Here is a 27,185-nt window from a genome sequence, read left to right as displayed (position 1 = left end):
GCCAGTTTATTTAGTCAATTTTTCTGTCGAAAGTGCCGAGCGTAAATGTCCAGGGCTGTTCTGTTGTTGTGGGAGTCATGGCGTCTTACAAGAAGCTGTCAGATCTTTTCCCCATTCAGAGCCAGCTAGACTTTGCTTTAGAGGACGCGACGACTCAAGAAGAGAAGGAAAGTCTCGTACATCAGTATTTGCATAAAATAGACGAAAAGGACGGTTTAATTATACCGGATTTTGAAGAAGGTAAGAGTGTAAATGAACTCAGTGGGTGCAAGAATGTATACAGTATGTTCATCTCATGGGAGTGGAACACGACAAGCTAATTATAAATGGTTGCTGTCTTCTTTTTACTGCTCTATAATGTTGTATTGAATCAACAGTCGTTGTACACTTTAATGTTGGTCATCGTGAGGGAACTATTTGTTCTGATTTGTATCTGTCTTGCCAGTTTTTTTAAGTGGCACCACCACAAAAATGCTTATTCATTTATAGCAACATTTCTATGCCTAGGGAGAATGTATTGTTCATTTAATGTAATTTGTCATAATATACACTACCAGTCAAAAGTTTTTGAACAGGATTTTTAATGTTTTTTAAAAAGTGTCTTCTTCTCACCAAGCATGCATGTATTTGATCTAAAGTGCAGCAAATTGTACAATAGTTTGAAACTGTACAATTTTGAAATATTTTCCTATATAAAATAGCTGTTTTGTATTTGAATATATTTTATAATGTAGTTTATTCCTGTGATTTCAAAACTGTATTTTTAGCATCATTATTCCAGTCACATGATCCTTCAGAAATCATTCTAATATTCTGATTTGCTGCTCAAATTATTATTATTTATTATTATTATTATTATGTTGAGTAGATTTTTTTCAGGTTTCTTTGATGAAAGGAAAATTCAGAAGAACAGCTTTATTCAAATAAAATAGAAATAGAAATCTGTTGTAACATTATAAGTGTCTTTATCATCAGTCAGTAATAAATTTAAAGCATCCTTGCTAAAAGAAAGTATTCTATAATTTCCCAATAAAAAATAAAAATTATACTGACTTTAAGCTTTTGAATGGTATAGTGTATAATATTATAGATAATATCTCAGATAAAAGCTGATCTTTGGATCTTTCTATTCATCAAAGAATCCTGAAAAATGTACTTAACTTTTTAAATCTTGATGATGATGATAATAAAATATTTCTTGAGCAAATCAGCAAATTAGAATGACTTATGAAAAAAATCATGTGACAGTGAAGACTGGCTAAAAATTCAGCTTTGAAATCACAGGAATAAAGTACATTTTAAAATATATTCAAATAGAAAGCAGTTACTTTAAATGGTAAATAAAAATATTTTACTGCTTTTGCTGTCAAAAAAACGCAGGCCTGATGAGCAGAAGAGACTTCTTTAAAAAGCATTAAAAATCTCTTGTTCAAAAACTTTTGACTGGTAATGTGAATAATGCTTAAATGCTAACTATTCCATTGTTACTTTGCAGGACTGGAATGGTTGAACACAGACGGGCCTCTGTCACTCAGGAAGGAACTATCAGGCAAAGTGGTGGTGCTTGACTTCTTCACCTACTGCTGCATAAACTGCATGCACCTACTTCCTGATCTACACCAGTTGGAGCAGAGTTACACCATAGAAGGTATGAATGTTACGTGTTTGTATAGTGACTCTTTGTGGACTGGTGAATGATGAGAAGAGTGCAAATTGAGCCAAATTAAACCAAAAGCATTATATAATATGTAGCTGCACTCATTAGGCAGTCCTGATAAAAAGATGACTGTGCTGTTTATAACTTTACAAATATCCCATAGTAAATTATTCCCAGGGTTCACTGGGGCAGAAGTGAGAGCCTTTTGAGCTTGATGATAACAACTTATGGACCAGCAACACATTCCCGTTATCTCTTAACTGTATCGGTAGGATAGGAGACTTTAAATATCCTCAGACACCAGGTTGAGGTCAGAGAGTTTCACATAGATACTTCATTATACTGGTCTGTGGCTTATTATAGCAGCTCTGCGTCCAGTGCTATCAGTTCCAGCTGTCAGTAGCCCATCGGTGGCTACTTCTGTGGGATCATCCGGGGCAACTGGCCAGCCAGCCATCAGCCCGCTTGCTGGCATATCTCACACATACTTCATCTCTGGCACTTCTTTTGGTACATTCTGTTACCGCTGTTCTGTTACAGAAGCAGAACATGCCTTCGCACCCCTCTTGCCGATGTCTCATTAATTATTAGGGTTAACGTACACAGAGACTTTGTTTTTACTCCTGTCACATACTCCCTTGGTTCTGGGAGGTTATCACAGAAAAACATTTACTTAAAAAAAAAAAAAAAAAAAAAAAATCTCTGTTCAGATTTGTTCTTGCCCTGCTAGTATTTTCAGTGGCACCACCACAGAAATGCAGATTTATTTTCAGCAACTTATGTGTCAGGAGAATATATTTATGTTTTCATTGAATTTAAAGTTTCATTTACAGGTTTTTTTTTTTGCTGGGAATTTTACAGTAAACACAGTATACAACCTGTTTGATGTTTTCAGTACTAACATTACTTATTGTCTTTATTATTATTAATATTACACAAACACACACACATACCATATATAAACTACCTGTCAAAATTGATTTTTAATGTTTTTTTTTAAAAAGTCTCTTCTACTCACCTGCATTTATTTGATCCAAAGTACAGCAAAATAGTAAAATTGTAAAATATGTTTACTTTTTAAAACAACTGTTTTCTATTTAAATATTTTAAAATGCAAGTAATTCCTGTGATTTCAAAGCTGAATTTTTAGCATCATTACTCCAGCCTTTAGTGTCACATGATCCTTCAGAAATCATTCTAATATGCTGATTTGCTGTTTTTGTTGCTATTATTATTTTTATTATTAAAACAGTCGAGTCATTTTTTTTTTTTAATATTCGCGTTTATCTGAAATAAAGCAAAATCAGAATATTTGAAGGATTTCTGTAGGATCATGTGAGTAATGATGCAAAAAATACAGAAATTCGCAGGAGTAAATCACAAGAATAAATTATATTTTAAAATATATTCAAATAGAAAACAGTTATTTTGAATAGCAAAAATATTTTTAAAACGCAACTGTTTTTGCTGTACTTCGGATCAAATAAATGCAGGCTTGGTGAGCAAAAGAGACTTAAAAAACAATCTTACTGTTCAAAAACTTTTGAATGGCAGTGTATATTTTGAAATATTTTCACTAACAAATATTAAAAATATATTGAATACATAATTAAGTGTATGTATTATTATTAATATCTATTTCTTTTCCTAAAAACACATGAACATTATCTACAAAAATCACAGCTTTAGTTTAATGGGGCAAGTGATCATCTGAACTGAACTCTCTCGGATGTAAACGAGCAATCCTTGTTGAGTCCTGCATTAGAGTTTACACTCATACTTCACTCTCATACTTCTCATCATAAGTAGAATTGCTGATTCTACCATGCGTTTACTCCCCTGAGGGGAAATCATCTGGGGAGACATGAGGAAAAGCACAGAAAAACATTGATCACATTTTGACTATGTCAGGTGTATTTCAAATGCATTTATAGGCAGAAAGGAAGCAGGCTAAAAGCATACTGAAATGGGACACTGGTCCCCTGTGCGTGTGCTTCCCATCTCCGCTGCTGAGCCTATGAATTTTAATCTTCTGATGGACGGCTGTGTCGCTTACCCCAGGGATACAGAATGGAGGAATGTCACTTCCAGTGACGAGGCGGAGAAGTTCCGCTGACATTTTTGTTAAATTAGACAAAGTCAAGCGAAGTGCAGGAGACTGGAACAAACAGAGAAATGGAGCGCACTGGTTATAATGGGATGCCTGGGGGCTGCATGAGCTCTCAATCAAGACCCCTGTGTTTTCCTTGATTGGTTTTGACATTCTGTATGCAGTAGCCCATGTAAGGATGTGTACCTCTGGGATTCTTATACCCTCATTTCTTTCAAGAGGCCTATATTTTCTATACTTGTTTTGTAGCATTTAGTTTTTTGTGTATATTTATAATCCTAGGCATGGATTCTTGCATTAAAAACAGTTAATTCAGTTGTTAACTTGACCAGTTTTTACACCATCTCTGACCCTTAAGGCTTATTTGCAAGAAAAATAACTATAAATCGAACTATATTTGCGTCCATACAACTGCAAGATAAGTGTGCGCTGCAGATACAGGTATGTCATCTGTTGCTTTTAAATGCTAGAGAGCTTTAAAGGTGACATATCATGAAAATCTCACTATTTCAGTGTTTAAGTGCTAGAATTGGGTCCCCAGTACATCTACTAACCCAGAAAATGTGTAAAAGGACAACCCAGTAACTTTATTTTGGTAAGCCCCTTGGTAAGCAGCTAAGATTTCACTCCCCTAGTGACGTGGTAAGGGGATCTTATTTTAATATTACCGCCCCTTAATCTGCATGTTTTCATTCACTGTGCCGTCATTTTGTTTTCGCAAGCAACAATGGTGTACTACTTCCTACGCCATGGCAAAAGTTCAAGAAAGCACGCTAACTGTTCTGTCGTTGGCTGCACAGACGATCACAGAACACTATTTAGAGGCCCAGCCTCAGAGGAGACGAGAGCAGTGAATTTATTGATTTATTTACTGTATAGTACGCTGCTGCCACACAGATCTAATATAAACATGAAATTTCTTTTCCAGCTGTTTACCTTGACAGACATAACCTACTGTTTTTGTAACTCATGTGTTTTTAACATAAACTTGAGTGTATTTGACAGTATTTGGCGCAATAAGACATGAAAGAGAACTTAGTTTATTACTCACATGCCATGTGACGGCCGCTTTTCTGTGCAAGTGCTTTGAATGTGTGTGCTTAGAAAACTCTATATCAGCAGTTTCAACTGATGGTTCAAAACACATGATTTCAGTGCTATACACAATCAAAACCAAACAGATGTTTTTAGCAGAGCATCTGAGGTACGCACTGTAAAGGCTCAGTCCTTTTTCTGAAAAAAGGGGAGCGGGAAGCAGCAGCTCATTTGCATTTAAAGAGTCATGCACGAAAACAGTGTGTTTCTGCTTCCACTCAAAATAGGCAATTTTAAAATGATATAATAAATGATCTGTGGGGTATTTTGAGTTGAGACTTCACAGACACAGCCAAAGGCACAATATGTTTTAAAGGCACAATATAAGTTTTGCCGCTAGAGGTTGCATATTCAAAACTAGCAAATAAACAAAGGCACAGTTTGATGATGCCGTAAATGTGTAACATATTAAAGTGTCTTTGGGGTTTCCATGTTTTCTACTAAATAAAATCGAGGGTGTATGACATCATTGGCAGGTCACTATTAAAAAAAGTTTATTTCTCTGGATTTTAACATTCTTCGAAACATTTCGAAGTCAGCAAACTATATAACACTGTTCAAAAAATCTTACATATTGTGGCTTTAATGGGATAGTTCACCCAAAAATTTAAATTGTTATTAATGACTTAACCTCATGTTGTTCCAAACCTGTAAGACATTTTTTACAATTTAAGATATTTTTGAAATCTGAGAGCTTTCTTACCCTGCATAGCCAGGAACACAACTATCACGTTTAAAGCCCAGAAAAGTAGTAAGGATATTGTTTTATAAAGTTATGAGAATACTTTTCGTGCACAAAGAAATAATTATAATTTTACCCAACAATTTCTTCTTCTCTTCCATGTTACCACAACACGTGGTACTCTAGTACGGTTGAACCACTGATGTAGCACTGACTGCCCTTCTGTCCCTTGAATGTAGTAGTTGCTTTGCTGTCTATGCAGGGTCAGAAAGATCTTGGATTTCATAAATATGTTAATTCGTGTTTCAAAGATGAATGAAGGTCTTACAGGTTTGGAAAGACATGAGGGTGATGAGACATGAGGGGAATAACATTTTTGGGTGAACCAACCCTTTAAGGCTTCTATGTAAATGACCTGTGCTATGACTGCATATCTAACCAGTAACAAGACCCTTCCTAAATGGTTTTGTCAATGTCAGTATAATGATTTCTGCTTATTTTCAGTTGGACGAGTGGATAGAGTTTTACAATGCAATTGTTGCAGCATGTCTAATTCATTGAGGTCTTTTATAGCAAGTAAAATGCTGTTTTTCAATGTCCTCTTTACAGACATTTTTGTTCCTGATAGACTTTGTTGTTCTTTTATTGAATGTTAGAACTGTGACTCATGAAGAGTGAGGTTTAGTACTGTTGAAAACATACAATGCACTGACACACGGACAAAAGATGGTTCTCTGGGATTTTCAGTATTCAAGGACTCAGATAAAACGTTTCAGAATCATACACCAACGCAACATGCATCCACGCATTGTTGGAGGAGATAAGAATGAACAGCTTTGTGTAACCTGAATAGGTTTTTTCTTTGAACAAACAAAAAAAGCGTCTCCACAAAAACCGTAATTAGGCAAAAAATAAATTTAAATAATTAAATTAAAGCCAGTTTCCTTTTATCATTCCCTTTTGATTTAGGTTCAGACCTTGATAGATTAAACATTTATTATTTCATAAACTTCCTTCAAAAAGGACCTTTTAGAATAACCTAAATGTACCTCAGGGCATTTTAATAAAAGTTCTACTAAGGCCAGCAGGTTTTGGTAGGTAAAAACTTTCTTTTTCATCCCGTTACAAATGGTGTTCAAAGAGAGTATCAAGTGCTAGCTGATAAAGCAGTCTAATTTTTAATTATTTTAATTTCATTATTAAAGCGGCTATTGGTACTCTTTGAAGTCTACAACAGGATATGATTATTTTAAGAATGTCAAAATGCCAAAAAACAAACATTTTGGGATGCAGATTTAAACCTAGCCACTTTCATTACTGGTTCAGTGTCAAACCCTCTATATATCTTGCATTTCTCTTCTTTTCTCATCTCTACAGACGGTCTGGTTGTTGTAGGTGTGCACTCGGCTAAGTTCCCCAATGAGAAAGTCTTACAGAACGTACGCAGTGCGGTGTTGAGATATGACATCACCCATCCGGTCGTAAACGACAGTGATGCCCATCTGTGGCAGGAACTGGAGGTGTCCTGCTGGCCCACACTGGTGTTGCTGGGACCCAGGGGGAACCTGCTTTTCTCCCTGGTGGGTGAAGGCCATCGAGAACAGCTCTTCCTTTTCACTGCTGCGGCCCTCAAGCACTACAGAGAACAAGGGCTGCTCAAGGACCATGATGTGGGAATTAAACTGTATAGAGACTCCCTGCCCCCCTCCATCCTTTCGTTCCCTGGGAAAATAGCCATGGAGCCCAGCAGCAAGCGGTTGGCTATTGCCGACACAGGACACCACAGGGTACTGGTGGTCTCCAATACTGGGCAGGTGCTGCACTCTATAGGGGGTAAGACTTGTTAATACACACTTTTTAAAGGAGTAGTTCATCCAAAAAAGAAAATGTTGTCATCGTGTTCCAAACCTGTATAAGTTTCTTTCTTATGTTGAACACAAAAGAAGATATTTTGAAGAACTAAACAGCTGTTGGTCCCCATTGACTTCCATAGTAGGGAAAGAAATGCTATAGAAGTCAATAGAGACCATCAAATGTTTGATTAACAGCACTCTTCAAAAATCCTCTTTTATGTTTAACATAAGAAAGAAACTTACACAGGTTTAGAACGACATGAGGGTAAGTAAATGATGGCAGAATTTTCATTTTTAGGTGAATTATTTCTTTAAGTAGTTTTCACATTAAAAAATTGCAATTTTAGTTCTAGAACTTTTTTTCAAAATGTATTTTGACTTGGCTGAGATCAGATCTTTTAATTATTATTAAAATTTCTGCACTGTTCAAAATTTTTGGGTCAGTACAAAATCTAAGTTAATTATTAACATATTTAATTAGATATTATTAATTAGATATTAGATTAATTATTAGGATTTATTAATAAACAAAGATGCATTAAATTGATTAAAAAATGACAGTAAATAATTACAAAATTACATCATTACAAAAAAAAACACGGTTCCTACAAAAAAGCACAACAGTTTTCTATAAAATTATGTATAAATCAGCATATTAGAATGATTTCTGAAGGATCATGTGACACTGAAGACTCGAGTAATACTGCCGACAATTCAGCTTTGCCATCCCAAAAATAAATTACATTTTAAAATATTTAAAATAGGAAAATGATTTTAAATTGGAATAATATTTCATAATATGGCTGTTTTTATGCAGTATTAATGCAGCCATGGTGAAAATAAACGTATATAATAAATATTTTTCATAATTATTAAATTTAATTGCATGAATAACTACAGGATTTTTTTAGTTTTTCTTTTTTGAAAAAAAAAATAATAATATATATATATATATACAAATTAATATTACCATATTTAATTAGATATTTCAATTAATTATTATGATTTATTATTAAACAAAGATGCATTAAATTGATTAAAAGCACAACGGTTTTCAACACTGCTGATAATAAGAAATGTTACTTGAGTAATAAATCAGCATATGAGAAGGATTTCTGAAAGATCATAATAAAAAATTTAGCTTTGCCATCCCAAGAATAAATTGCATTTTAAAATACTTATTTGTTTATTATTTATTTATTTAGAAATATTTGTTTATTAAATTGATTAGCATTTAAATTAATTAAATTAATATTTATATAATTAAAAAATGTTATTTATACAATATTATTATTATTAATTATTATTATTTTAATTCAAATTGACTTTATTTATTTGCAGTGTAATTAAAAAAAAAACAGTAATTTGATTTGTTTAGAGTTAGGGTTAAATTTATGTAATTTATTAATTCAATTAAATTGCTTGAATAACTACAGAAAATTTTATATTTAAAAATAAATAAATAAATTTAAACATACCAAAAGCAAAACTATGCAAGAGTGAATGCGATCTTTGTTGTTGTTTGGGTGGTACACCATAAAAAATAAGGGGCAAATTGCATTCCTCCTTGAAATGCCGTTCTATTCCTCTAAATGCAGGATGATTCCATGAAATTAGGGTTGCCAACTGCCCCATATATTAAATATAGAAAGCCTGCTAATTTTCTTTTTGGTGAATGTTTTGAGGCGATTTTAGTCTACTTTTAGACTGGTTTATCTTTGCCTATTTAGGTCCGTCAAGTGGCAGACAAGATGGAAATTTGTCTGAGGCACAGTTCAGCTCCCCACAAGGGGTGTTCATAAAGGAAGACACGGTCTACGTGGCTGACACTGAGAACCACCTTGTTAGAAAGGTAAATCAGCAGAATCAGGTCAAGCTAGTTCTCCTGCTGGCAGCTCTAACCCAAATTCACTCTGATTGGTGCTCAAAAAAACACTTATGTCTGTCCTCAAAAGAATCTGATGTTTTTTCTTCTGCTCAAGATCAACCTTTCAGAAGGAAAAGTCTCGACCTTAGCTGGCATTGGCGTTCAAGGCACAGATAAAGAAGGCGGAGCACTGGGACCACAACAGCCAATCAGCTCTCCCTGGGATGTTACCCTTGGCAACGCAGGTACTTTTACTGGTCATCGTCCTTCAGTATACTCTGCTCCTTACTTTAGAATTAGGGTCACTCTCTGTCTTCTTTTTTTTCTACCTAGCTCATAAAATGTAATATCTTGTGAATATGCGTTTCATTATTCTGTCTGGAGCGTTTTATACATCCCTTTTTCTCCCTCTCACATCTTCTCTCTATCTGTCTTGTCCATCTTGGAATCTTTAATCAGGTTGTTCTCAGAAGTCTTCGCTTTGTAGATACCACACTCGCCTTTGATTTTCACAAGTGTGTACGGTGAGGGGTGCAAGAAGATCTTTGTTCTGCTAAAATGGCCTCTTGTTGTTTGGCAGCGGCCCTGGAGTAAATTGCACGGTTTGTCAGTTGCTAACCAGAGACACAGAGCTCAATGTTGTGGTGTTGCCTGAGTTAAACCCGCAACACCAAAGAAAAAGAAGGTGATATGATCAGAAAGCGCTCATGTGGCTGTGGTTTCTGATAAATGGGGCCTCTAACAAACTGTTTTTGTAAAAGATTGCTTTTTGTTTCGCAGTAATATCTTTAGACAGAGCAGCCCTGGACAAGATGTCCCACAAGTCTAGAAAATTTAATTTAACATGCTTCAAAAACATAATTAAAATTCCTACTTTATATTTTAAGGTGTTATTAAATCAGTCTGCATTATTTAGTCATATCGTTCCATTAAACAGCTGAAGAAATGGATGTGGCCAGCATTAGCTGAGAGAGAGAGAGAGAGACGTTTAAAGTGGTCTGTGCGGTGTGTGTCTGATTTAGTCAGCGTGTGTTTGGAGCACATTCATTGATGGTCCCCGCTGTGCATTAGGTCTGTTCCCCGAACAGACGGTTGCTTTCTTGCAGGTTCTCCTACTAAGAAAATAAGATATTGTTGTATCCCATGTTGTTTTCCCTTATGCCGTTCTTTATTCCATCTAATTTCCCTTCTTTTTCTTTCCTTTCATTTTTCTGCCAGTCATGTCATTTTGAATGTTTGATTTAAAGTGGTCATAAAATCTGAATTCTCTCTTCTGAAATAAAAGCTTGCTCCAGTTCAAAAGAGCATTTATTAACTAAGGCACAGAAGCTGCTCGTTCCAGATCATTTGATTTCTGAAGTCAGAAAGTTGAATAAATTAACAAAAGGTCATCTACATTACAGTGATGCCTATTCTATGTTCAGAAACAAAAAAAGGATGTTTAACGCTTTTCCTAAACACACCATTAGATAAAATTTCTTACTATTTTAGAATGAATTGTGTGTGTGTGTGTGTGTGTGTGTGTGTGTGTGTGTGTGTGTGTGTGTGTGTGTGTATACAGTGCCTTGCGAAAGTTTTTATACCCCTTCATTTTTTTCGTGTTTTATGTTGTTGCCTTATGTTAAACTGCTTTAAATTACCTTTTTTCCACATCAGTCTATGCTCCATACACCCTAATCACAAAGCAAACACAGAATTGTCACAGCTTTGTAAATGTATTAAAAATACAAAAACTGAAATGAGTACTTTGCATAAGTATTCATACCCTTAACTCAGGTAAAGCTTACTTAGGTAAAGCACCTTTACAGCCTCAGGTCTTTTTGGGTACAATGCGACAAGCTTTGCACATCAGCATTTGGCAATTATCTGCCATTTTTCTCTTTACTCCTTCACCTCTCAAACTCTGTCAACTTGGATGGGGGCAGACACACATTTTAAGGTTTCTCCAGAAATGTTTGATTGGGTTGAAGCCCAGGCTCTGGCTGGGCCACTCAAGGACATTCACAGAGTTGTCTATAAGACACTCCTGTTGAAAGGTGAACCTTCTGCCTAGTCTGAGGTTCTGAATGCTCTGGACTGGGTTTTCATTAAGGCTTTCTCTATATTTTGGTGCATTGGGCATTTCTTTTACCCTGACGAGTCTGCTACCAACACACTTTAGTTTTGGGATGGTACTCTACATGTGTTGAGCAGTGCTTGGTTTCCTCCAAACATGATGCTCATCAGACTAGAGAATCTTGAATCTTGTCTGAGGGTCCTTTAGATGCTTTTTTGCAAACTCCAAGTGTGTCTTCACTGAGGAGAGGATTGAGTCTTGCCACACAACAATAAAGCCCAGATCAGTGAAGCATTGCAGTGATGTTTGTCCTTCTGTAGGTTATTCCTGTCTCCACATATGATCATAGATCTCAACTAGAGTGTCCATCTGTTTCATGGTCACCAGTCTAGCCAAGGCCCTTTGCCATCAGTTGCTCAGTTTGGCCAGGAGACCAGCTCTAGGAAGAGTCCTGGTTGTTTCAAACTTCTTCCATTAAGAGTAATGGAGACTACATGCTTCTGTTAACCTTCAGTGCAGCATTTTTTTCTGAACTTCTTCATAGATGTGTGGCTTTATGCAAGCCTGTTTCTGAGCTCTACAGGCAGTTTTTTTTTTTTTTTTTTTTTTACCTCAGGACTTATTCCGATATGCATTTTCAGCTGTTAGATTTTTTTATTAAGACGTGTGTGCCTTTCCAAATCATACCCATTTAATTGAATTTGCCACAGGTTAACTGCACTTGAAGTGTAATAACATCAAAAAGCAATATGTATGCCCCTGAACCAAATTTCAACTGTCCCAGATAAGGGTATAAATACTTATGCAATAGAATCATTTAAGCTTTTATTTTTAATAGATTTGCGAAGTTGTTAAAACCCTGTTTTTTGTTTTGCCATTATAGTGTATAGAGTGTAGAAAAATGTAATTTAATGCAGTTTAACATAAGGCAGCAACATAAATACCGATATGTGCGATATTTGTAGTATATGCATTTTCCCCTTCATCATTCATAATATTTCCTTAACCATCTATCTGAATTTTATTTTCCTTTATTTACTCGTGTTCCACCTTGAAGTTTAATTGTAATGTGAAAATGCTGTAGCATGTCTTTTTCATTCATCAGAATTCATCTACTTTGGCTCGTTTACCTTCCATCTGTCTCGGATCCCTTTTGAAAACCTGCGTGAGGAGCGTTCTGCTCCCTTCCTCTCCATTTCAATCTTTTCTCCCTCTCTTTTCCTCACTCTTTCTTTCCCTCTGTCTCGCTCTTTTATGAATGCGAGTAGTTAGGCTCCAGCCCAGCAAAGAAATTGTCTCTGATAAGCGCAGTACCATTAGAGGTCTATTGTTAGACACAAGTACAGAGCACCTCGTTTCTGATTCCTCAAAGAGAAATCTCAGCGCAATGCTCTCAAGTATTAGTGCCCCTCCACACGGTACTTAAACTGATTTCTAATGTAAATTCATCAGCACAAGTCACTCTGTGCTGGACACCATAGCATACTTTTATAATTCCAGTGCTCTTAAGCATTTTAGTACTTAGTTGAATTTAAAGAATGACCCTGTTTAAAAGTTTACTTACACTTGTTTCTTAATACCATGTTGTTACCTGAATGATCCACAGCTGTGTTTTTTCATAATAGTTGTTCATGAGTCCGTTGTCTGTCCTGAAAAGTTTAACTGCCTGCTGTTGTTCAGATTTTTTTTGCTCCCACAAAATCTTCAGTTTTTCAGCATTTTTGTGTATTATACAATGACTGTGTGATTTTAAGATCCATCTTTTCACACTGAGGACAACTGAGGAACTCATATGCAACTATTACAGAAGGTTCAAACACTCACTGATGCTCCAGATGGAAAGGCATTGCATTAAGAGCCAGGGGTGTAAACTTTTGAACGGAATGAGGATGTGTAATTTTTTCTTATTTTGCCTAAATATCATATTTTTTTTTATTTAGTACTGCCCTTCAGAAGCTACAAAAGATACTTACATGTTTCCCAGAAGACAAAATAATTTAATTTACTCTGATCGTACTCTGAAGTTTTCACCCCCTGGCTCTTAATGCATTGTGTTTCCTTCTGGAGCATCAGTGAGCGTTTAATAGTTGTATACAAGTCCTTCAGTTGTCCTCTGTGTGAAAAGATGGATCTCAAAATCATAGTCATTGTTGGAAAGGGTTACACAAAATACAAATACACAAAAATGCTGAAAACCAAAGAATTTGTGGGACCTGAAGGATTAGCAGGCAGTTTAACTGTTCAGGACAAACAAGAACTCATGAACTGTCACTAAACAAAAAAAGGTCACACTTTATATTAGGTGGTCTTTACTAGTATGTACTTGCATTATAAAAAAGTACAATGTACTTAATGTGGTCATATTGCATTGCAAAACACTTTTGCTTCTATTAAGGTGGGATATGGGTATAGGTTAGGGACAGGTTTGGTGGTATGGGTAGGTTTAAGGGTGGGTTAGCGTGTAAGGGATGGGTCAGCAGTGGTAATTACAGAAATTAACTACAAGTGTAGTTACATATAGGTTTTTAACAAAATATAACTACAATGTAAAAACATGTATGTACACAATAAGTACATTGTACCAAATGATTAATTTAAATGTACGTACATAGTAGTTAAGGCCACCTAATGTAAAGTGGGACCTAAAAAAAAACAGCTGTTGATCATTCAGGTAACAACACAGTATTAAGAATCAAGTGTATGTAAACTTTTGAATGGGGTAATGTTTTCATAAATTCAACTTTATTTACTCTTGTGACTATTATGCAAACATCTTTTATGTGAAATGTCTTATTCAGGTCAGCACTAAATAAAAATAACATGCATTTTGTTTATTTATTTCCTGTAATCAACTTCAGGCTCCTTTACTTCATATTTTAGGGTGAAATATTGAGGTAAAATGTTGAACTAAAAGGATAAAATGAAGGTGATATGAAGGTTATGCAAGTTATTGTTTCATGCGTTGTTGACTAATTATTAGTTCTGTTATTTTTAGCGAGATAATCAACATCAATATGTTGTAAACACATAAGCTGTTCACTATTTGATAGTGTGCGTTTGTGTTTATGCAGGTGGTGATGTATTGTGGATAGCCATGGCAGGAACGCATCAGATCTGGGCTCTCTTCCTGGAGGACGGGAAGCTTCCCAAAGGGAGGTGAGCTCTTCTCCCTGTGTTCTCCTCATGTCAGTTCTGTATAGACAAGGCAGCGTTCAATTAAAGAGGCCACGGGACTGCCCAAGTGATGTCATTTTCTGGGCAACCACACAGTTCACTGTTGGCGGAAATCGTTCTGATCGTTCTAATACAAAATGAACTCTTAACTTGGTGTGCTGTTCGTGAATGTAACGTTTCTCTTGATGCTGTATAGAGCACTGATAACAGCTTGAGTATGTCTGAAAAAGAACATGCGGGGGGAAAAAATACTTTTTTAAATATAATGATTTTAAGACTTTCTGGCACCATTTGCCAGAGGTTTGCTCTTACATGCTATTAGATCCTAATTGCAGTTATTTTGTCACAATTCCGGCTTTTGTTTTCGAGTGAGTGGAATTAAGAGCATGAACTGTTCCATATAATCATTCTAATCAGACTTAACCATCTTTATCTAATGCCTTTTCCAGCGACAGCAAAAAAGGAACATGTGTGCGCTTTGCGGGCAGTGGGAATGAGGAGAACAGAAATAATGCGTACCCTCATAAAGCGGGTTTGGCCCAGCCGTCAGGCCTGACTCTTGCCCCGACTGAGCCCTGGGAGTGTCTCTTTATCGCTGACAGTGAGAGCAGCACCATTAGGAGCCTTTCGCTGAAGGATGGAGCAGTCAAACATGTTGTGGGGGGAGAGAGAGACCCTCTGGTAAGCCCTCCCTGCCATGTTTCCCATTCTGAACAGTTTAACATGTTAAAGATCAGTGTTTCTCACACTTTTTTTGTTTCATGCACCCCTATAATACTTTAATATAATGAAGTGACTTTAATTATATTGATGCTAAATGGATCTAGGATAATAGTTCTTAAGTCTTAAGTGGCGTGGGTATATTTGTAGCAATAGCCAAAAATACACTGTAAATCAAAATTATTGATTTATTACTGATATCCAAAAATCATTAGAATATTAAGTAAAGATCATGTTCCATGAAGATATTTTGTAAATTTCCTACCGTAAATATGAAAACGTAATGTTTCATTAGTAATATGCATTGCTAAGAACTCAATTTGGTCAACTTTAAAGGCAATTTTCTCAATATTTAGATTGTTTTTCACCCTCAGATTCCAGATTTCAATGGAAAGCTTATTTATTTAGCTTTAGAAGATTATGTACAAATCTCAATTTCGAAAAATTTACACTTATGACTGGTTTTGTGGTTCATGGTCACATGTGTTCTTGTATTATTATTTATATACTATTACAGTATTTACTAATCTTTTCCTTTTATTTTTACATTTTATGTAGTTTTTATTTTAGTTTTTCTGTTTTTCTTTTTTTTTTTTTAGATGTTTTAATAATTATTTTTAATTGAATTAGATGTATTTGTATGGTTTGTTTATTTAATTTGGATTTTGTTTTTGCTTTTATTTTTACATTTTTATATAATTTTATTTTTATGTGATTTTTGTTAGGGATTTTATGTGCTTTAGGCTTTTTTTAGATTTTTAAAAATATACATATTTTTTATTTAATTAGGTGTGTGTGTATTTATATATATATATATATATATATATATATATATATATGTGTGTGTGTATATTTTTATATATATATATATATTTTTTTTTAATTTTAATTTTCTAGTGGTTTATGTGCTTTTGGATTTTTTAATTATTTTTTATTTAATTAGATGTATTTGTGTGTTTGTTTGTTTATTTTATTTGTTTTTTTTCTTTCTTTTATTTATAAATTTTTATTAGTAATAGTTTTTATTTTCATTTTAGTTTTTTAGTGTTTTTTTCTGTTAGCATTTTTTAAAGATTTTTTTTAATTATTATTTTTTATTTAATGTATTTATATGTATGTTTGTTTTATTTTTTTACTTTTATATATAGTTTTTATTTTAATTTTAGTTTTTGTAGTGTTTTATGTGCTTTTGGCTTTTTTAGATTTTTTTGAAAATTATTTTTAATTTAATTATTTGTATTTATATTAATTTATTTAATTAATTTTTTTTTGTTTTGTTTTTTGCTTTCATTTTTACGTTTTTATGTAGTTTTCATTTTTTTAATTTTTTCATGATTTTGTGCTTTTGGCTTTTTATATTTTTTATTTAATTAGATGTATTTTAATGATGTTTCTTTACATTTTTTGATGTAGTTTTAGTTTTTTTTGTGTTTTTTTTTTTTTTTTTTTTTTTTTTTAAATGCGCTTTTATCATTTTTTTTATTTATTTATTTTTTTATTTAATTGTATTGATGTATGAATAGATGTATTTATATGTTTGATTATTCATTTATGTTTTTAATTCGCTTTTGTAACTTTAATATTATTAAAGTCACTTTAACCCCCCCCCAAAAAACAACAATACTACGGGTACAAAGCTCACTGTGTGTAGCCCAAATTTATAGAAGTTGTAATTTTAAACAGGCTGTTTATAAGTAAATTAAAACTTATAAATATAAACAATCTAGTCTATTCACAAGTTAAAACTTCTTTATACATTAATAGCCAGGTTAATGCAATGATTATAAGCCAGTCGGATACCAAAGAAGAACTTTAAAGGTGTTAAAACTCTTTTCTTGAGCGGACTCTGCTCTTTGGTCAAGCAGACCTTTATTTCTTCTGATCAGTATCAGGTAATTTCTCTCCCTACTGAGCGCTTTGTCTTCCCTGCACATGCTTTATAAGGGAAGGAGTGTGTTGTTGCCCAGTTCACGTTAAGGAAAACACACCACATGGAGAGATTTGAATTTTTATGGGGTCATAAATTATCACAGTTGATTACATGCCACATTTGCATGCAGTGTAAAGCACTTTCTTTGTGCAAGTTAGTTTGGCACTACAAGATCCCAAAGCTTACTATAATGTAAGGAGACATTTAATAAATTAAGTCGTGGAGCAATTTTTATCACTCAATGAACCTAGGCGATTTGAATGAGAAACTATTTTTCTCCATTCCTTGGAGCAGTCGAGACATTTTTCAGATCTGCTAGATTTCCTTTGAGTAGACTGTTTTCTTTTGGCAGAGAATGAGAAAGGATTGGGTTTCGCCATATTTGGTCACCGGGATTAATGAGCTTTTTTTTTTTTTCTTCCCTTGTGATGTTCACTGACTTATTTTGTACATTAGACCACCGCAGAGCTGTGATTGAGTAAATATACAGAAAAGGCTCATTTATACTTTCTCAAAACTTTGCACCAAAGCGTAACGTTGTTCGCATGGGTAAGCGGTCAAGAAATCATGCATGGCCTTTAAAGACTATGTTTTCTCTTTGCTCGAGCAGAACCTGTTTGCATTTGGAGACGTTGATGGTAAAGGCATAGATGCAAAGCTGCAGCATCCATTAGGAGTGTGCTGGGATGAAGGCAGCAGCCTCCTCTATGTAGCCGATTCCTACAATCACAAGGTCAGCCCTTCTTCACTGGACACACACAATGCATGTGTTGATGTTTACATATAGTCCACAGGAGAAAATAATAGCTGAATTTATAAAAGTGACCCTATTCAAAAGTTTACATACACTTAACTCTTAATACTGTGTTGTTACCTGAATAGTCCACAGCTGTTTTTTTTTGTTCCATAGATTCATAGGTGTGATTTATATTTAGTGATAGTTGTTCATGAATCCCTTGTTTGTCCTGAACAGTTAAACTGCCCACTGTTCTTCAGAAAAATCCTTCAGGTCCCACAAATTCTTTGTTTTTTCAGCATTTTTGCTATTTGCTATTTCAGCTATTACAGAAGGTTTGAACCCTCACTGATGCTTCAGAAGGGAACACAATGCATTAAGAGCTTTTTGAAAAACTAAAATCATGGTAAATGTAATTTATTTTGTCTTCTGGGAAACATGCAAGTATCTTGGGTTGCTTCTGTAGGGCAGTACTACATGAAAAAAATATATTTAGACAAAAATGTACACATCTTCATTCTGTTCAAAGTTTTCACCCCTGGCTCTTAATGCATCATGTTTCCTTCTGGAGCATCAGTGAGCGTTTGAACCTTCTGTAATAGTTGCATATGAGTCCCTCAGTTGTCCTCAGTGTGAGAAGATGGATCTCAAAATCATACAGTCATTGTTGGAAAGGGTTCAAAACCAAAGAATTTGTGGGACCTAAAGGATTTTTCTAAAAAAAATAACATGCATTTTGCAGATTTAGCAGATTCTGCAAAGTTTATGTAAACTTTTGAATTCAGAATTTATTAAAATTCAGAATTTATTAATTAAATTGTGGCCCAGTATATTTTTTGACACTGAAGCTACTTTTAAAAAATTAGATAAAATGAGACTAAGTGTAATTTAAAAAAAAAAAAAAAAAAAAGCTTAAATACACTTTCTAAAAATATATATATATTTGAAAAAAAGTATTTTTTGTGAGCATTTACCCTATTTTATTATTATTATTATTTAGTATTTTTCTCTTGCATTTTTTTGTTTTTCTCATTTGGGAATCTTTTCTAATTTTCCGATGCCATCCAAGATGTAGATTAGTTTGTTTGTTTGTTGAGAACAGTTTTGGAAAAATGTACCATTACATCACTTGCTCACCAACAGATCCTCTGCAGTGAATGGGTGCCGTCATGTGGATTATTTTTTAATCATGTGGATTATTAAACAAATTTAAATTTTTGGGTGAATTGTCCCTTTAACTACACAAAGTGTTACACGTTTTTGAAATGGCAAGCACTTAATATAACAACCAATGGTCAATGACTTCCATTGGCATCAAAGAGTTTCTCTGTTTCAGATCAAAGTGGTGGATCCGAAGACTAAGCAGTGCAAAGTGCTCGCAGGCACAGGAAAGGCTGGGAACGAACTCGGCCCGAGCTTTCTGGAGTCCAGCTTCAACGAACCCGGAGGCCTGTGTCTGGGCGAAGGAGGAAAGCTGCTGTATGTGGCGGACACCAACAACCATTGCATCAAAGTCCTGGATCTAGAGACCAAAACAGTCTCTTTGGTGAGTCTCCACACGTGGGTTGTCATTCGTCAGTTGTCATTCTTAATGACTCCCTTATTGTTTTATCTCTTTTTTTTTCGCACTAGTTTCCCATTTTAGCTCAACAAGAAGTTGATGCTGTCCTCACAACTGTCAGAAAGCTTCCCAAGCTTCCCAAATCAGCCCCAGTCCTTACAATGCCATCAATCACAGTTTCTCCAGGGCAGTCAGTCACTCTTTCACTGAAGTTGGCACTACCGACTGGGACCAAGCTGACCGAAGAAGCCCCTAGTTTCTGGAGCTTATCTGCTGAAGGTACGAAAATCAAATGTATCCAATAACAGCATCTTTGCTAGCTATCAATGCCAATCACTTGCCATGCATTTTATGTACAATGCGTTTATTTACATGTGGTTTTTCGCACCTTGTACACTATTCCTCTGGGGCTCCTCCGTGGGGTGAACTGTAGTGTTCTGTTTGCTGGATTGCTGTGTTCACACATTTTCAGCAGGGTTCAGGGACCAGCTGGCCAAACTGGGAGATGATCCAAGGATAAATAAACAATTCCTCTATGCATCCCAACACACGGTCAACCCCTCATTCTATCTTACTCTTCCTATCTCTCTCTCTTTTTTTAGCATCGTCATTTCTGCCTCACCCTCCATCCGTCTGCTGCAACATTTGTCTTTCCTGTTGTCTTCTCTCTCAGTTCTTCTTCACAAAAAAAACGTCAATCCCAGCCGAAAGCACATCTTCCGTGATTGATAATCAGCCCAGTCACCAGAGATGACTTCTGCTCATCACACTGGTTGTTTGTCTGCTCTCCGTACCAGAACGTTCTACTGTCCAACAAACAACCACCTAATTAGTTTACCAAAGTGGTCGTAGTTGAAGTGACAAAAAGTCCCAGGGGGCTTCTCTGCATAATTAGAACAAAGACACCCATTAGGACCAAAAAAGCCTGACCGTCCGTGGGCGTTAAATTCTCAGAAATGGGAACTAATAGTTCTGTCTGACTTTGATTGATTGACTGTAATTATGCACCAAATTACAGTGAGTGCTTGTTTGTGGGTGGCTTCGCATATGTACTAGTTAGTAGTGTTAATTGTTTTGTCTGTTATATGTAAATACAAGTGTGTATTTACATACAACATTATTATTATCATTATGTAAATGGTTACATCAGCAGGGTCAGAAATTAATGGAGACTTGGGGAAAGTGCCATCAAAATTGACAAAACCATGACCTCTATTTTTATGATTTTATATACACTACTGTGTCAAATGTTTTTAGAATTTAACTTATTCAGCCTGAATGCAATAAATTGATCAAAAGAGATTTATAATGTTACAAAATACATTTTCTATTTTAAAAAAAATTGTTGCATAAATTTTAAAGAAAACAGCTTTGTTATTTTAAACTTATTTGTATGAATTAATTTAATTTTTGTGCAATTGCCCCAGTAAGCACACTTAAGCAACATTTAAATTCTATGGAAGCCTGGTTCTGCCACTAAATGAAAAAAAGGTGATTTCTTCTTTTCTCGCAAATTTTTTTTTTTCAGAATTGTGTGTTACACACTTGCAATTCTGACTTTTTTCCTCAGAATTGAGATATAAACTCACAAATGCGAGTAATAAACTAAGATTTGCAAGTTATAAACAGTCAATTCTGACTTTTTTCTCAAAACTGCATGATATAAATTGCAGTTGTGATTTATAAAGTCAGAATTGCAGGATATAAACTTGCAATTGTGAGAAATAAAGTCTTTGCAAGATTCTGACATCTGAGGGGGGGGAAAGACTAATTTAATAACAATTCTGAGTTAATAAATTGCAATTGTGTGTTCTAAAGTCAGAATTGTGAGAGATAAACTTGCTTAAAATTAGGGCTGTCAATCGATTACTCTTTTATCACGATTAATCGCATGGTTGTCATGAGTTAACTCGCGATTAATCACATATTTTTATCTGTTCTAAATGTACCTTAAATTAATACTTTTTTAATAAGTTAAATTAATAAGTTTTTAATACTCTAATCAACATTGGCATGGACAAATATGGATGCTTTAAGCAAATACATGTTTATTGTTAGTGAAACCATACTCGACATAGAAGATGAAGACTAGACATGTTTCAAAGGTCATAGATGTTTTTCAAATAATTAGTTCATGTCTATTCGACACATGACATGTCATTTGATGCAGCCAAGTTCTCAACAAAACTGTTTCCATTGTTATATTTTAGTGTTTCTGTTATCAGACAACCAAAGTAATATGAAATAATGACTGAAAAAAATCCTGAATTATGATCATGATTCAATCGCTGAAAAGAACCATTTACCGGCATCTGGACATAAGGCACTATTCTCTGCATTATTGTCGTTGTTTTTAACTCCCTGTTTGAATGCTTTCACGATCCTTGGACTTTTTAGGTGTTTACCCGTTTAAGGTTATGTGATCACAAAAACCTGCTTCTTTTATTTTTTTTAAGGTATTGTTTTCGTTATAATGTACTGATTCGAGAACCCGGTCTCATGAAAATGCGTACTAGTAGCACGATTTTCTGTTTCTATTTGGCGTGCTATTAATAAGCTGAAATGAACTTTGGCTTGCATATGAGATGCATGTGTTTGACGTGCATATAATACGCCGTTTTCGCTTGCATACTGGTATGTGGCTTTACGCATCAACCCCACAGCACCAATCCTAACTTAGACAGACTCCGCTTGCATTCATTCAATATGGCAGAAGTGCCTGTACGCACGAAAAAGTGCAAGTACGCAAAAGGATAAAATACAGAAGTGCCTGCGTACCGGCCCACTTCAAGCACTGGAAGCAACATAATATCTGGTTTAACTGAAAGCGCTGCTCCTCTGCCGCTCGCTGAACAGAGCAGACGCAGATTTAAAGAGAGGGAGGTGCGCTCGTTCTGCAAAACCGGAGAGCCTCAGAATTGAAACTATATATTAGGTTTGTCCAATTATGTGTTTATGTATTGTTGCTATACACTTTTCGCTAGGTTGGCAACACTGTGCATCCATTTCTTTAACTATGGGCTAGGTAGTGGGTCAAACAGAAAATGCGCTGCATAAATCGTGCACGTTAAGAAAATTAGTGCCGTTAAAATGAATTTGCGTTAACCCATTTTGACAGCCCTACTTAAAATATAAAACTTTATATTCTGTTTTTATAACTAGCAATTGCGAATTTATATCATGCAATTCTGAGAAAAAAAATCACAACTGTGAGTTATAAACTCATAATTCTGAGGGGAAAAATAAAATTGCAAGTTTACATCCTGACTTAAAATATAATAGTTTATATTCTGACTTCATAACTTTATAACTTGAAATTGAGAGTTTATATTCTGAGAAAAACATAATTGTGAAAGATAAATTTGCAATTCTGAGAAAGAAAGTCAAAATTGGGAGTTTATATTGTGACTTAAAATATAAAAGTTTATATTCTTGCTTTATAACTCTTATAACTTTATATATGACACAGTTTATATCATGCAATTCTAAGAAAAAAAGTCACAATTATGAGATATAAACTCACAATTCTGAGGGACAAAAAAAGTAAATATTGGGAGTTTATATTCTGACTTAAAATAGAAAATTTTATATTCTGACTTTATAACTCGCAATTGCGAGTTTATGTTATGTAATTCTGAGAAAAAACATCAGAATTGTGAGAGATAAATTTGCAATTCCGAGAAAAAAACAAAACAGAATTGTGAGTTAATATTCTGACTTTATAACTCGTAACTGCAAGTTTATATCCCGCAATTATGAGTTCATATCTCACAATTCTGAGAAAAAAGTCACAATTGCAACATATCAACTCGAAATTCGAAAAAAAAAAAATTTAAATTGCAGCAATTAGCATTTTTTTTATTCAGTGGCGGAAATGGGCTTCTATAGTTATCAGATTAGATAACACAATTTCCAACAGAAGTGTCATTTATTTTAATGAAAGAGTTAGATTTTTGAGTTTTACTTTAAAATAAATTGACACAAAACTTTTTCAAATGATAAAACGTGATATAACGTGAAAAATGTGTAAACCTTGCCATAATAAAAGTGTTTTTTGACAGTTTATGTTTTGACAGTTTGTGCTCTATGCTTATGTTTTACATAGGTCAGTCCTGTAGGTTTTTTCTCATGTCCTCTCCTGTTCGGTCTCACTGGGCATGATTTGATTGGACACTGTCCTAATTCTATCTGGCTCTGGTCTTAGTCGGCTGCCCTTGATTCAAGGCCAGTGACACACACCTGGTACACACTGCATTGCAGAACCATTAACCAAAGGCGTTTCCTTTCACCACTAGCCTAGCGCACATGATTCTGTACTAAAATTGTGTTTGTATGCATACTAAAAATCCCCATCGACTGCCAGAGAATATTTCATTGCATTGGCAGTAGTATATGTGTTGTTTCATACCCAAACACCAATGCCTTTCAAACAAACATCAGCCAGAAATATCAAACGTTACAGAAATCATTCATCGACCGCACACTAAGCCGTGTTGTTTTTCTCGGCAGGTAATGAGTGGTTACTGGAAGGGCGAGCTGTGACGGGGAGCATCAGTGATCTCTCTGAACCCATCTTGATCGTCTCATCCATCCCAGCGGCCCCTACGGCCCCAGACCCCACGCTGACGCTCGACGCCTGGGTGTACTGCTGCCTTTCTGAGGGCGGGACTTGTATGATGAAGGCAGTGTCCTTCAAACAGCCTCTTCTGATTGGTTCCACACCTCAGGAAGGTTCTGTTACTGTAATGCTTGAGCATGCCTTTTAAAGCTAAAAGTCTATCAAAAGGATCTTTAGGCATATTTAAAAGGACAGTTTAGCAAAAACCAAAAAATCGGTCATTTACTCACCCTCATGTTTTTCCAAAACTGTCTACAATTTTTCAGAAAGATATTTTGAAAAATTTTGGTAACCAAACTATTTCAGTTAGTATCGACATTGTACAGACAAAAATTACAATGCAAGTTAGTGGGAATCAACTGTTTGGTTACCAAAGCAGACATTTTTTCCCTCATAATTCTGAGAAAAATAATTCTGAAAAAGTCAGAATTGCGAGATCACTCAGAATTCTGACTTTCTTGCAATTCTAAGTTTATATCTCCCAATTCTAGTTTTGTTTAAATTCTAATAAGTAATTGAGACTTTGTGAGTAATTGTGATCTTTAAATTGTATCTCTTTTCTCACAATTCTGTCATTTTTCCCCTCTGAATTGCAATAAAAGTCCGAATTGTGAGGGGGGATTACCTTTTTTAATTCCGTGGTAGAAACAAGCTACCACATTGGACCCCATTGACTTTCTTTATATAGACAAAAACATTTTTTTTATCTGAATTGTGAGATATAAGCTCAGAATTCTGACTTTCTTGCAATTCCAAGTTTACATCTCCCATTTTTGTTTCCATCACGGAATAAGCAACTCTATCTTACAAATCAGACATTTTTTAAGATACTACTAATTATCTTAAAATTTTATTTTTTCTCACAGTTCTGTCTTTTTTTCCCTTAGAATTGCGGAAAAAGTTGTGAGGGGAAAAAAAGTCAGAATTACATTTTTTTTTTACATCCTGTGGCGGAAATAAGTTGCCATAGTTTTGGACCCCATTGACTTTAATTATATAGACAAATCATTTTTTATCAGAATTAAATGTAAAATTCTGACTTCTTTGCAATTCTTTAAAATTTTAAAGAATTGTAAGGAAGTCAGAATTCTACGTTTAAAAGTTTAAAGTTTAAAATCTCTAATTTCTGCTTTTTTGTTTCCATTACACTATGAAGAATCTAACTAATTGTGACTTTTTATTCTATAAATTCATCTTTTTCCTCACAATTCTGTATTTTCTTCCCTCAGAATTGTGAGGAAAAAAATCAAATTGTGAATAAAAAGTCACAATTACCTTTTTTTTATGTGGCTGAAACAAGTTTCCATAGTTTTGGACCCCACTGACTTTCACTATCATTAACATGTTTCATCAGAATTGCGAGATATAAATTCAGAATTTTGGAGCAAGAAAACTCCAAACTGTGAAGGGAAAAGTAAGAATTGTAGAAACAAGTTTCAATAGTTTTGGACCCCATTGACTTTCACTATATAGACAAAATATTTTTTTCCTCCTTTTGTGTTCTGTAGAAGAAAAACAGAACAACATGAGAGTGAGTAAAGGCTTTTATTAGGTGAACATCCTATTAAGATTCAAATCACATCCTGCGGTTAACATACTGTAGTAATCAGACACTTCACATGCTCTTCATCAGGCTAATGACGGATTGCAAGTACTAATTGTAGAGTCGGGATCTGACTGTTAAATCTTGACAAATATTGAACATAGTGCCTCATTCTCATCAGCAATATTTCTTGTGGTTCTGCTAGGAGTGTTTCACATGATTAAGCTTGTGTAATGCCTTTGTTAAATAGCTTGATATCACTATCAGCCATCTTCATTCAGTCACTCACATGCTCTCACACAATAATATTTGAAAATATGCAGTGTAGTGTACAAATGTAGCCAGTGTCAGCTGCTCTGACAGCCCTTCATGGCTGGGTTGGCTGATGATAATATTAATATTATTTCCCGCACTGCACATTTTTTCTTAACCGTATGATACCGTCTTGTAAATGAGCAGTCAGACTTAATGCTATTTAATTGGCATTATTTATTATTGTTTACCAGGCTTAAGTGCCTTTTCGATGAGCAATACACTTTATATGAATGACTTGTGTGTTGGAAATCAAGCGGCGACATTAATTTCAGTGTTCAGTCTTTTGTGGAATGGAATCATGAGCCATTTACATCTACATATTAATGTTTTGTGAAATAATAGCCTCTCAGTGCTGTTAAGCAATGTATTCCTAAAGCTGGCTGATGCATCATAGATCATGTGCTCGCAGATCATGCACTTGGAGAGACCAGGTGATTCTTTTAGACACTGTGTAGAAATGGCCATGCTGTTTTTGCTTGCTTTTCCTGTGGCAGTTCTAGCCCATAAACAATTTAATAAAAGCAAAATTTATCTCTCTCCTTTTGAGGGCAGCTCTTTTATACAGCCTCCAAATTCTGCACTTTAACAGATTAATTGGATGCAGTGGTCTAATAAAGTTTATTTTCCCAGCATTTATGTGTTCAGTGTTTTCATATCCTTTTCGCTACACACAAGAACCAATGCTTTCATTGTAAATGACAAAAGACCATCTGTTCTAGCAGAGATGCTTCATGGTGAGAAATATTTCAGTGGTCAACTTTTTTTTTTTTCAGTAACACTTTAGAATAAGGTTTGATTTGTTAGTATAAAGCATTAGGTATCATGCACTACAAATCAAATGTAAATTCATGTCCCAGTCACATTTTCTTGGTTAAACAGTTACACTTTCACAAAAAAACTATTGTATTTTGTATTGTTACATTAACAATGTAATCAATATTCTATTTATTAAAGCTACATAAATAAATCTGATCAATTTAGTGTTTTTATTCCAAAATAATAACTCAAGGCAGTAACAATTTAAATAATAGATTTATTATTAAAAATATATTACATTTAAAATATATGTATAGGCGTTTCTCCCAACTCAGCCTGTGACTCATGCCATATTAAAATAGTGGTTCTTACAAATGGGTTAGATGTATTTTGTTTGAGTTTCTTTAGAGTCAGAATATAAATATGTGTCAAGACTCAAATTGCCTGTACATTTTCTTTCAATCTGTATCCATGGAATGCCAGATGAGTCAGCAAACCAAAAACAAGGCTGC

The 27,185-nt window shown here is 34.6% G+C and overlaps 1 protein-coding gene across 1 annotated transcript; it reads left to right on the top strand.

Annotated features, from left to right (window-relative positions):
* Positions 1-76: 76 nt before the first annotated feature.
* nhlrc2 (NHL repeat containing 2) lies at positions 77-26,782 on the top strand. Its single transcript, XM_073828068.1, has 11 exons — positions 77-240; positions 1,496-1,648; positions 6,922-7,377; positions 9,128-9,249; positions 9,380-9,509; positions 14,392-14,476; positions 14,944-15,175; positions 17,755-17,877; positions 19,217-19,426; positions 19,513-19,720; positions 23,951-26,782. Exons 1-11 carry the CDS (start codon positions 78-80, stop codon positions 24,205-24,207), a joined length of 2,139 nt encoding a protein of 712 aa, XP_073684169.1. The 5' UTR covers position 77; the 3' UTR covers positions 24,208-26,782.
* The last annotated feature ends 403 nt before the right edge of the window (positions 26,783-27,185 follow it).

Source organism: Garra rufa, chromosome 22 (assembly GCF_049309525.1).
Source record: "Garra rufa chromosome 22, GarRuf1.0, whole genome shotgun sequence".
Classification (NCBI taxonomy): domain Eukaryota; kingdom Metazoa; phylum Chordata; class Actinopteri; order Cypriniformes; family Cyprinidae; genus Garra; species Garra rufa.
The sequence above is the reverse complement of the archived record's forward strand: the minus strand, read 5'-3'. Positions and strand labels throughout refer to the sequence as shown.